At 43.6% G+C, this 12,592-nt stretch overlaps 1 protein-coding gene across 1 annotated transcript in view; it reads right to left on the minus strand.

The window, feature by feature from the left end:
- MMS22L (MMS22 like, DNA repair protein) overlaps positions 1 to 12,291 on the minus strand; it is an 85,031-nt gene extending 72,740 nt beyond the window's left edge. The window contains exons 1-4 of the mRNA XM_060272605.2: positions 12,168 to 12,291; positions 8,915 to 9,108; positions 7,000 to 7,125; positions 52 to 104 (exon numbers count right to left, since the gene is read on the minus strand). Coding sequence (XP_060128588.1) covers positions 52 to 104; positions 7,000 to 7,125; positions 8,915 to 9,093 — 358 coding nt within the window. The 5' untranslated portion in view covers positions 9,094 to 9,108; positions 12,168 to 12,291. The remainder of the gene's footprint in view (positions 1 to 51; positions 105 to 6,999; positions 7,126 to 8,914; positions 9,109 to 12,167) is intronic.
- Between the last annotated feature and the right edge of the window lie 301 nt (positions 12,292 to 12,592).

Below are 12,592 nucleotides of genomic sequence, written 5' to 3' on the forward strand. Positions count from 1 at the left end.
TAAAAATATACAGCAAGGCACAAAACAACCTAGAAGCATAAAAAAACTTACCAAAGTCAGATAAACTTGGTGGAATGAGGTTTTCCAATTTGTGTATTTGTTGCCTATCAACAAAGAAAGCACACACAAACAACAAAATTTTGAAATATAAAATCAGGTTCTTTCATCAACAAACAGCTTCTTCATTTTGGGGGGTAAATCGACTAACAGTTGAAACAAAAGGTACATAAAAAACTGAAAAAATCAAGCCAATTTGCATGCTTTGCCTGATCCCTTGATCACCTCCTACAGATAATGATAATTCCACATAATAGTTTGTTAGTCCTTATTCCTGGTTTAACTAACGGAGAGTATGGGAATACCAGAACCATGTTAATGTATGGCAAGCTGAAGCACAACAAGGGAAATAAACAAGAGATTTGAAGAAACTACAAGGGAAGTCTATATTTGCCTTAGCTTAAGATACGAAATGGGGTGGTTTTTTTTTGTTTTTGCCTCGGGGCCTCATTTCCTCATGGACAATTTCCAGAGGGCTGCCTGTAAGTGATGACGGGACAATGGATGTGGCTCTTGGCTTTGTACAATAAACTACATTCCAACCGGGCAAAAGTGTGTGTGTGTGTGTGTGTGTGTGTGTGTTGGTCACTTGCTGGATCATCACCTTGTCATAGTGAGTGGGCTTCCACGTTCCTATGACCCTTGTGAGTGAAGCCGTCGGGAGCTTTGTATTTCTAGCAGGGTCACGCCAGATGGCAAGGTCAAAGGGGAGGAGCTAGACAAAGAATGATCCAAGAAGTCCTCAATGGCAGAACCGGCGTAAGATAGTAAGTGGTATGTTACAATGGCTGTGAAGGCAGATGAAGGCTGCAGCAGATATGAATCTACTGGTCACCTACTGAAAGGCACGTTTGGCAAACCCTCACTGTGACCAACCCTTACTGTGGAAGGACCTGTGGATCCAGTCACTTATGCTGCTAAAACCGTGTTCATGGAAGACAATCTTACTCAGCTACAAGTGATCGCCAAAGAAGAAGTGTGTGTGTAAAACACATCTATATAATCTCCCAACCCAGGCAAGCAAGAGGGAGTATTACAGTTCAACGACACATTCTAGCTACCTAAGGAGGGTGTAGAGCAAGGCTGGTGAGAGGTGTGGCCCAGAGAGAGGGACAGCCATACAGAGAGGATTTGATGGTCCCAGTCAGCCCCTGAGGTTCCCCATCATGGGCTTAAGATATAAGCTAAAGCATCAGAAAAATGCAATTCCAACTCTAGATGTGGCATTGGCTATATATGCTTTCTGATCTTAAGTATGGCTCCATATTTTCAACAGAAAACTTCACTAAAGTTACTTAGCATTTGGCACTGATTGGAACATTGCCCGGGGGCTATTAAATTTACTTGCTACAAAAGGAGACAACATACTCAACAAAAGGTTAAGCAACTTATTATAACCAGGCCGTGGTATAGCCTGAATCCCCAGCTTTGCTAAAAAATAAAATAAAAAAAATTGACAGCCACAGCTAATCATACAGAACAGGAGTAAGGTGCCTTTTACAGGAAATGCCAGTTAATAAGCAGGCAGATCCATTCTGCACTGGATGCAATTTTCAAATGTCAAACTATTCTGAAGTGTAGCCTCATCTAACAGTAATACAGATGCTAAATAGATAGCTGTGGTCAAGACTAGAACTAGAGGAAAATATTACATTCCACTTTGGGGCAAAGGCAATTTGTGAAATGAACCCCATACACAAGAACCAATAAACCCATAGGCCCCATGACTACCATGAGAGAAGTAGCAATGTTTCAAAACCTGGTAGGCATCAATGTAAACCCCATGATCTCATCCCGTAATTGGAATGGGCCACATAATGTAGCTCCAATCAGCCACAAGCAGGGCTCAGTAAACTGTTCCCAAACACATGTTAATATAACATGAATGCAGGGTAGGGTTGGAAAAATGACAGGTGAAGGCAGGAGGAAGGGATGCTTTTCTATCACAGTGACCATAGATTTTCTCATTTTTTAAAAAAATCTCCCCCTCGTCAAGCCTATTTTTCTCCCAGCCAAGCTTGTTTCCAGCACCTTCCTGAGGAGAAAACATATTTAAAATGGTTTGGTGAGGGGAAGATAATAAATTTGCAAGGTAGATTCAGTGAGCAAAGTAGGGCTAGCCAATGTGGTGCCCTTCATTTGTTTTGGACTACAGTTTCGATTTAGCCCAGCCAATATGGCCAAGAGTAAGGAATTATGGGAGTTGTACCCCACACCATCTAGAGGGCATGAGACTGGCTATTCCTGGAGTAGCAGAATGGTTAAGTAGCATCCACCCACTTCTCCGTTCTCCCCTGTGTATCACCCCCTTTTGCATCATATGAAGAGGCAATGCGCAATAATATGATGTTTATAACCACCCTTCGCTGGAAATGATCTCAGGGCAGGGTACAGTGAAGCTAAATTTAAAACACAAAACAATAAACAAACAATAGAGTAGAAATAAAAACAAAAATAAATGCAACCTATAAAACCACAGGGTGGCTACATTAGCCTGAAACTGAAAAGCTAATAACCTGCAAATGGCTGAAAGAATTAAAAGCAATTTGGCGTCAAGGTGGAAAAAGAGTCAACAACCTCAGAGTGGGGTGGTCTAACATGTGGCCCTTGATGCCTTTTTGGGGCGGCCCTCAGCAACATTTGATGCCCCCTCACCCTGGTAGCCTTTGAGTTGCTTTCCCAATGCTTTGGGACATTGGCAGTGCAAGGGCTGGGGGTGGTGTCAAATTTTGGCCTTGCTCCCTCAAGCAAAGCCAAGGGCAGTGTGTGGCCTTCTGGTTCCATGGGAAAGTACTCTTGCTGCCCACTTGGTATGAAAAGTTGGGCCGCCTTGCCTCACAGGGTGGGCTGTTTCCCAATTAGGGCCCTATCACAGAGAATGCCCATGCCACCAGCTAATGTACAGCTGTTGGAAGTGGGATGCTACGAAGGGCCTCCCCCAAAGATCTTAAAGCCATAGAAACATAGGAAGCTGCCTTATACCAATTCAGACTATTAGTTCATCTAGCTTAACCTTGTCCACACTAACTGGCAGTGGCTCTCTAGGATCTCAGACCAGGGCCTTTCCCACCCCAACTGGAGATGCCATGGATTGAACTTGGGGCCTTCTGTATGAAGGGCTGGTGCTCGGTCTGAATAAAATGCCCTGGTTGGTGGTGCTGTTGCCAAGTGACATGGTTCTGCCCTAGCCTACACTGTGAACCATGTCATGCTTTATCTGAGTGGATGTAGCAACCGAGTAATTTCGTTGTTCCCGCAAGGGGACTATGAGAATAAAGATATCTTATCTTATCTTCTGACTGGTGGAGATGCTACATTACTGTTAAGTCACTCTGTGCTGTGGGCATTGCTGCAATGCATGTTTTCACTCTGACTAGACTAGCACTATGCTGATGTTGTGTTGCTGAGTTCACCTGGAAGCCTGTCCTGGCTCTGGAGCATTGCAGCCACTTTGTGCTGACAGCAGCAACAAGCTTGCAAGTGTAATGCTAAGCACAATTTTAAAAAAGTGTTATTGTGACACAAGCAACAGCATGGCCATTTCCCAAGGTTCAGCAACAATGTACCACAATAATAAAGTAATGTTATATGTTTGAAAGACCCTAACAAAGCGCTCAGATCCACTCTCCAAAAGTGCTGTATATTCAGAGGACAATAATTTGAGTAAGTATACTATGACTACCCCCTTCATGGATCAATGCCTTGTCGTGGCGAAGGGGCTTGAATAACTCAGAGAAGCTATGAGCTATGCCATGCAGGGCCACCCAAGATGGACAGGTCATAGTGGAGAGTTTTGACTAAACGTGATCCACCTGGAGAAGGAACTGGCAAGCCACTCCAGTATCCCTGCCAAGAAAACTCCATGGACAAAGACAACAGGCATATAAAAGTTATGACGCTGGAAGATGAGCCCCTCAGGTCGGAAGGCGTCCAACATGCTACTGAGGAAGAGCGGAGGACAAGTACAAGTAGATTCAGAGCTGATGAAGCGGCTGGGCCAAAGCCGAAAGGACGCTCAGTTGCGGATATGCCTGGAAGCGAAAGGAAAGTCCGATGCTGTAAAGAAAATATTGCATAGGAACCTGGAATGTAAGAACCATGAATAGAGGTAAGCTGGATGTGGTCAAAAATGAGATGACAAGAATAAATATCGACATCCTGGGCATCAGTGAACTAAAATGGAAGGGAATGGGCGAATTCAGTTCGGATGACTATCATATCTACTACTGTGGGCAAGAATCCTGTAGCAGAAATGGAGTGGCCCTCATAGTCAACAAAAGAGTGGCAAAAGCTGTAATGGGATGCAATCTCAAAAATGACAGAATGATCTCGATACGAATCCAAGGCAGACCTTTTAACATCACAGTAATCCAAGTTTATGCACCAACTACCGGTGCTGAAGAAAGTGAAATTGACCAATTCTATGAAGACCTACAACACCTTCTAGAAATGACACCAAAGAAGGATGTTCTTCTCATTACAGGGGACTGGAATGCTAAAGTAGGGAATCAAGAGATAAAAGGAACAACTGGCAAGTTTGGCCTTGGAGTTCAAAATGAAGCAGGGCAAAGGCTAATAGAGTTCTGTCAAGAGAACAAGCTGGTCATCACAAACACTCTATTCCAACAACACAAGAGACGACTCTACACATGGATATCACCAAATGGACAGCATCAAAATCAGATTGATTATATTCTCTGCAGCCAAAGATGGAGAAGCTCTATACAGTCAGCAAAAACAAGACCTGGAGCTGACTGTAACTCAGATCATCAGCTTCTTATAGCAAAATTCCAGCTTAAACTGAAGAAAGTAGGAAAAACCACTGGGCCAGTAAGATACAATCTGAATCAAATCCCTTATGAATACACAGTGGAAGTGAGGAACAGGTTTAAGGATTTAGATTTGGTGGACAGAGTGCCTGAAGAACTATGGATGGAGGCTCGTAACATTATACAGGAGGCAGCAATGAAAACCATCCCAAGGAAAAGGAAATGCAAGAAAGCAAAATGGCTGTCCAACGAGGCCTTACAAATAGCGGAGGAGAGGAGGCAAGCAAAATGCAAGGGAGATAGGGAAAGATACAGGAAACTGAATGCAGATTTCCAAAAAACAGCAAGGAGAGACAAGAGGGTCTTCTTAAATGAGCAATGCAAAGAAATAGAGGAAAACAATAGAATGGGGAAAACCAGAGATCTGTTCAAGAAAATTGGAGATATGAAAGGAACATTTCGTACAAAGATTACCATAATCAAGGACAAAAGTGGTAAGGACCTAACAGAAGCAGAAGACATCAAGAAGAGGTGGCAAGAATACACAGAGGAATTATACCAGAAAGATATGGAGATCTCGTACACCTCAGGTAGTGTGGTTGCTGACCTTGAGCCAGACATCTTGGAGAGTGAAGTCAAATGGGCCTTAGAAAGCATTGCTAATAACAAGGCCAGTGGAAGTGATGATATTCCAGCTGAACTGTTTAAAATTTTAAAAGATGATGCTGTTAAGGTGCTACACCCAATATGCCAGCAAGTTTGGAAAACTCAGCAATGGCCAGAGGATTGGAGAAGATCAGTCTACATCCCAATTCCAAAGAAGGGCAGTGCCAAAGAATGCTGCAACTACCGCACAATTGCGCTCATTTCACACGCTAGCAAGGTTATGCTTAAAATTCTACAAGGCAGGCTTAGGCAGTATGTGGACCGAGAACTCCCAGAAGTGCAAGCTGGATTTCGAAAGGGCAGAGGAACCAGAGACCAAATAGCAAACATGCGCTGGATTATGGAGAAAGCTAGAGAGTTCCAGAAAAACGTCTACTTTTGCTTCATTGACTATGCAAAAGCCTTTGACTGTGTCGACCACAGCAAACTATGGCAAGTTCTTAAAGAAATGGGAGTGCCTGATCACCTCATCTGTCTCCTGAGAAATCTCTATGTGGGACAAGAAGCTACAGTTAGAACTGGATATGGAACAACTGATTGGTTCAAAATTGGGAAAGGAGTACGACAAGGTTGTATATTGTCTCCCTGCTTATTTAACTTATATGCAGAATTCATCATGCGAAAGGCTGGACTAGATGAATCCCAAGCCGGAATTAAGATTGCCGGAAGAAATATCAACAACCTCAGATATGCAGATGACACAACCTTGATGGCAGAAAGCGAGGAGGAATTAAAGAACCTTTTAATGAGGGTGAAAGAGGAGAGCGCAAAATATGGTCTGAAGCTCAACATCAAAAAAACCAAGATCATGGCCACTGGTCCCATCACCTCCTGGCAAATAGAAGGGGAAGAAATGGAGGCAGTGAGAGATTTTACTTTCTTGGGCTCCTTGATCACTGCAGATGGTGACAGCAGTCACGAAATTAAAAGACGCCTGCTTCTTGGGAGAAAAGCAATGACAAACCTAGACAGCATCTTAAAAAGCAGAGACATCACCTTGCCGACAAAGGTCCGTATAGTTAAAGCTATGGTTTTCCCAGTAGTGATGTATGGAAGTGAGAGTTGGACCATAAAGAAGGCTGATCGCCGAAGAATTGATGCTTTTGAATTATGGTGCTGGAGGAGACTCTTGAGAGTCCCATGGACTGCAAGAAGATCAAACCTATCCATTCTTAAGGAAATCAGCCCTGAGTGCTCCCTGGAAGGACAGATCGTGAAGCTGAGGCTCCAATACTTTGGCCACCTCATGAGAAGAGAAGAATCCTTGGAAAAGACCCTGATGTTGGGAAAGATTGAGGGCACTAGGAGAAGGGGACGACAGAGGACAAGATGGTTGGACAGTGTTCTCGAAGCTACCAACATGAGTTTGACCAAACTGCGGGAGGCAGTGCAAGACAGGAGTGCCTGGCGTGCTCTGGTCCATGGGGTCACGAAGAGTCGGACACGACTAAACGACTAAACAACAACAACAATACTATGACTACATGCTATGGAGATAAATAAATACCTAAATAATCCAAAGAGAAGCGTACAAGACTCAACTAAAGCAGTTTCGGTGACCCACTGGAAACCAAATAACTCTATGATGTCTTCTTCATAGTCAGTTGGAAAAGGATCCAGCCCCAGCAAAACCCTGAAAAACATAGGCAGCATTATTCACAGGTTCTTAAAAGGCTATTTATTTTATTAGATTTCTTACCTGCCCTTTACCATACGGTCGCCAGAAAGGTTATAAAACAAATAAAAAATAAAATAAAAGTTATAACCATAAGATAAGAAAAGTGTAAAAATAATTTTTAAATGTTTCCTATATAAAATAATACAAAGCAATTTCATACAGTCTATAATACAAATGCAGACTGGGATAAAGATATCCACTTAAGAGGCTTGCAGAAAGGTGAAGCTTTCCAGTAACCATAGAACAGACAACAGAGATGGTGCCTGCCTAATATACAATGGGCAGGAATTCCAAAGGACAGTTGCCACCACACTAAAGACCCAATTCCTGCAGAGCAGTGATCCATTGGGTATATAAGGGGTGAGACTATATTTTAGGCCTGCTGTTCCCAAACTGCATAGGGCTTTGTATACCCTTTGGACAAGCAGCTTGAACTTAACCTACTAATTGGCAGCTAGTGCAATTCATACAGCAGCAGTGTAACAGGGAGCAGTTGAACCACCACACTTTGCATCAGAGGCAGCTTCCAGACAAACATATAGGGCAGCCCCACATAGAATGCATTGCGGTAATCCAATCTGGAGGTTACAAGTACAGTACATGAATGTCTGGTTATCCTGATCTTGAAACGGCTGAAGCTGGCAAAATTCCCTGGAGTAGAAGTGAATGAAAAAGCTCAACTGAATGACAACTTGAGGATGTGACTGATTATACTGTTTCACTCCTGCTCAGTCAGCTTTGCAGCACATCTTTCACTGTTTGCACTCTAGCTGTCATCCACCTGCTACATTGCCCTTAATTCCCTGGTCTACCAAAGTGCAGAAAGAACAGGCTCCACAGTACCAAAGAGGACACACAGGGGGCTACAATTATTACTGAAATTCAGGTGGCATTCCCCATGTCTCTCTTCACCCAGAAAGCTCCTCCCAAGGATGTCCTACATATATCCAACTTGTGAACTAGTATTCTTTTTTCACGGGATCACAACCCTTTATCCACTATCTACACCACTGACCACTTGCTGACCCCCACACATATACACGCTCCTGTGTTGGCATCAGTGTAAATCAACAAACCAGGTTCTGCTTTGAAGTCAGCTTCATATCCTAGTTCACCACAAGCCCTTGCTCTGGCTGATGCTGATGCATAGCACAGAATGGAAGAAATGTGAGCCAGAATGGAGCACAAAACCCTAAAACTCGCCCTAGTCCCTTAATCTTGGCTGATATAAGGAACACCTGCAGCTCTAAGGCATTGCTAACATGACGTTGCTGCTACAACAGATTTCTGCCCTGTGTTAAGACCCTGCACTAGTAATGTATCCATGCACTATTCACATAGGACACCTAGAACTCCCAATCATTTCTCGAGACCAGTTTTGCAGTTCTGTTGTGTCACTGGCACTGGATCAGCATCTGAATTTATTACCACTGCAACAAAAAGCTGAAATGGAACTGTTTTTCCAGCATCAAGTTATGCTACGTCAGTAATGTATGAATGAGCTCCCATACCCTCTATTCAAACAAAAGTCGAAGACACTAATGGGATCATTGTGACACACAGCAGCTGTTAGAAGAAACTAATTAAACATTCTAAACTCTCAGTCCTGAACACACTCACACACAGGGGATTTTAATACTACTCAAAGTAATTATGCCACTGAAACATTCTTAGTAAAGTCAAGCCTGCCCAATAGTATTTTCAAGACAAAAGCCCAAGGGTGACATTTTTAAGTTTTACATACCTCTTAAGAGACCCACTTGCTAAGTAAGAATCAGCAGAAAAGCTTTTTCCTCCGTTTGTGATGTCTGATGCGCAGGAGAAACTCAGGAGTCTGGCGCATTGTCTCTCCACTTCCATAGCCATCTCTAAGCTCTCAGTGAGTGATGAAGGCGTCAAGGGAGCACTGAAATCTTCATCCATTGTTCACACTTCTCTCTGAAGTAACATTGTACATGCTTTGTGTGTGTTCTGTTTTCTAAATGTGAAACTGTCACAATTACATTTGGGCTACAGAACTAGAATATGAAACCAAGCAAGATACATTACAGTACTTGCAAATGTTCATTGATATTCCAAATAGCAGTAGGTCTTCAAACTGTGGAGCATCCCAATGTTTATAAGGAAACAAAACCTATGAAATGTTTCCTCATGGGACACTGAGCATGTGAAGAATTTATAAAGCTTAAAGGGATAACTTAAATTCTGTGGAAGATCTTCTGTTGGTGGCCCAGAGAGAGGGCCTTCTTGGCAGTGGTGCCCCAGAAAGCTTGGTGTGGCTTTTTGGATTTAACAAATTTATACCGTACTCCCTTTCAAAGTTAAAATGCTTTCCACAGCAGTTCATATGAAATACAATAACATTTATAAGCATCTCAAGAAAAGGTTCTATATTAATAAAACTAGCAATTCTAGCATAATATAGCCACCAAGACCAGACTACACAATTAGAGCCCCAGACACGATTATGGAATGCTCTCTCTAGTGGTCTGCTGGACAATGGCTTTGTCTTTTCATCCCCAGGAAAAAACCCTTTAATTTCCTAAGCCTTTTGGATACAAGGCCCTCTATAATTTGTTTATCTGGTTAAGGCAGCAACCTTACCTGAAAGTAAGAAAGTCATATTAAACCCAACTGTGTGTAGTTCTTTTACAGGTTCAATTCTAGGCATGTGTACAAATAAAGAGTACAACCAAAATAAACAAAAGGAACATGTCTCAATTTAAGATTAGCTGAAATAAGAATGGGTGGCTCTTCTTCATACAACGCATAATTAAATTATGGAATTTGCCAATACAAGACATAGTGATGACTGTCAACTTGCATGCTTATAAAAGGGAACTAGATAACTTCAAGAAGATTAAGACTGTAAGTGGCTACTAGTTATGATTATTATAAATTACTCCCAGTATCAGAAGCAGTATGTCCCTGAATACTAGCTGCTGGGAAACACAAAAAGGATAGTGGCATTGTGTTTACATATTGTTCAGGCACTTCTCATAGGCATCTGGTCAGCCACTGTGGAAACCATGCTGGACTTAATTGGCTAATGGTCTGATCCAGCCATGGTCTTCTTATGAAGTCTGATAAGTAATGTAAAGTGCATTTAGAAATGTTATTTTCTTCTTTCCTCCAGTGTTTTTTGTATGTGTACAATCGGAAAATATCAATTTATCTTAAGAAAATCAAGCTACAAGAAAAAACTCTTTGGCACGATTGTGATTAACATTATCATGCAAGTGGGTATGTTAACTACAAAGCAATACACTGCTTATAATTTATTTTCTAATATTTACTTATTGTTGGCAAATCAGTAATTTCAAAACAAAGACTGGGAAATTGTATTGTGTACAGTCAAGTGCCCAGCACTCTAATGAACAAGCAGACACCTAATAAACTTAGCAAATCATTTTGTCTCTAATAGTGGTGCTATGGCAGATTTTTGTATCAGTTGAGTGCAGGTAATTTCAAGAGGGTTTTTGAAATGATAGAGTGCATGATGTCACAAATACTGTCACACTGTTGCAGTAAACACTGTCGCAGTAGATTCTGATTCCATGTTCACAGTTAAGCACAAACTTAAATTCCCACTTCGTTCATAATCATGCACTCAGTAGTATGTGGGACACCTTGTTGTCCTCTCACCTTCAACCACCCAAAATTACAAAAGAGAGACTAATGGATATTAGCAAATAAACTAATCTACATCAAATGCTTTTGTGTGCCTTCAGCAACATAACATATTAAAGGAGCTTGTACACTGCATTCATGGTGGCTGCAGAGAGATTAAAGGTAAAGGGACCCCTGACCATTAGGTCCAGTCGTGACCAACTCTGGGGTTGCGGCACTCATCTCACGTTACTGGCCAAGGGAGCCGGTGTACAGCTTCCAGGTCATGTGGCCAGCATGACAAAGCCGCTTCTGGCGAACCAGAGCAGCACGCTGAAACGCTGTTTACCTTCCCTCTGGAGCGGTACCTATTTATCTACTAGCACTTTGACGTGCTTTCGAACTGCTAGGTTGGCAGGAGCTGTGACCGAACAACGGGAGCTCACCGCATCGTGGGGATTCGAACTGCTGACGTTCTGATCGGCAAGCCCTAGGCTCTGTGGTTTAACCCACAGCGCTACCCACATCCCTATGCAGAGAGATTAGGTGGGTGTAAAAGGCATTTGTAAAATAGAATCAAGACGACCCAAGTGCTGCCTGTATTCCCCTCATTGGTGACTAAGAAATACTCAGAGCAGCCTATTTCAGAGGTAGATGATTTCAACAAGGGTAACTTCCAAGTACAGTACACGTGCATTGCATTGTGGCCTGATGATGCTAATGTATACCCTTCTACAAGTATGAGATCTCAGACCCGAGAATGGAGGAGACTAATGAATAAAAAAGAATGAATGCTTAGAAGATGCTGCTTAGCCCCACAGAAATGTGCATGGCAGAGGCCCATGTTTCCTTCTGAGGGAAACATGGTGGGACCGGAGGCCCAAAGCTGGCAGAGCAATGGGCATGAATGAATATTAGGCTACTTTTGTGCTGTTTCTACCCACAAATCCCCTTCTGCCCTCCATCCTGGCAAGAGGGAGGTCAAGGGCTCATTCCAGTCACGCAGAAACACCTGAGAGTGCAAGGCAAGGGATGTATTGGCTTGGGGGGGGGGGAGTACCAAGAGAAATCTGAAAGGCTGCATTTGGGTCCGGGGGTCGTGAGGTTTCCAACCCCTGTGGTATATAAATCTGCAGCATTAATCTGGGATGGGAGAGGAAGGCTTCCAGATTCAGAGTTAAAGTTTAAAACTAGCACGGTCCTGCATGCATAAGGATACGTCCCATTGGGCGCCAAGGCACTTACTTTTTTACCCAGTAAAACACGCCCAGCACCCAGACACCCGCCGTTTCCCCTCAGTGAAACCCCGCTTGAGAGTGGGAAGGTCAGATTGGGGGGGGGGGAGAGAGGCAACGGCCCACCCGCAGAGCGCCTCCTCGCACACTCACCTGCCGCCGCCTCCCGCTCTTCTCACATCAATCACCCCTTCCGTCCCGCCCGCCGCTTCCTTTCGCGGAACAGCCGCCAACTCTCCCCCGAAACTCCCGCGCGCCGCCAGAACCGTGCGACAGCGCCTGCTCCGGAGGTGGCAACCGCTGACGCAGCGCGTTCCGATTGGCCGGAGAGCCTCTTCGCTGAAGGTCCGGCCCCTTTTGCTTTCTCACCCGGCGGCCCCGGGAGGATCTTCTTCCGCTTTCACATTAACGGCGCTCTCCTTAAGTGTTGCAGCTGGAGGTGGGGAGGGCTGCGTTTTATTTTCCTTCCCCAAGCCTGCAGGGTTTGTTTGCTTTGGAGCAAACTCTTGCTCGTGGGGCTTTCCTCCTCCTCCTCCTCCTGCTGCTGCTATCACTTAGTGGGTTTAAGGTTGTGTTAC

This window comes from Zootoca vivipara, chromosome 3 (genome assembly GCF_965207765.1).
Source record: "Zootoca vivipara chromosome 3, rZooViv2.hap1.1, whole genome shotgun sequence".
NCBI classification, from domain to species: domain Eukaryota; kingdom Metazoa; phylum Chordata; class Lepidosauria; order Squamata; family Lacertidae; genus Zootoca; species Zootoca vivipara.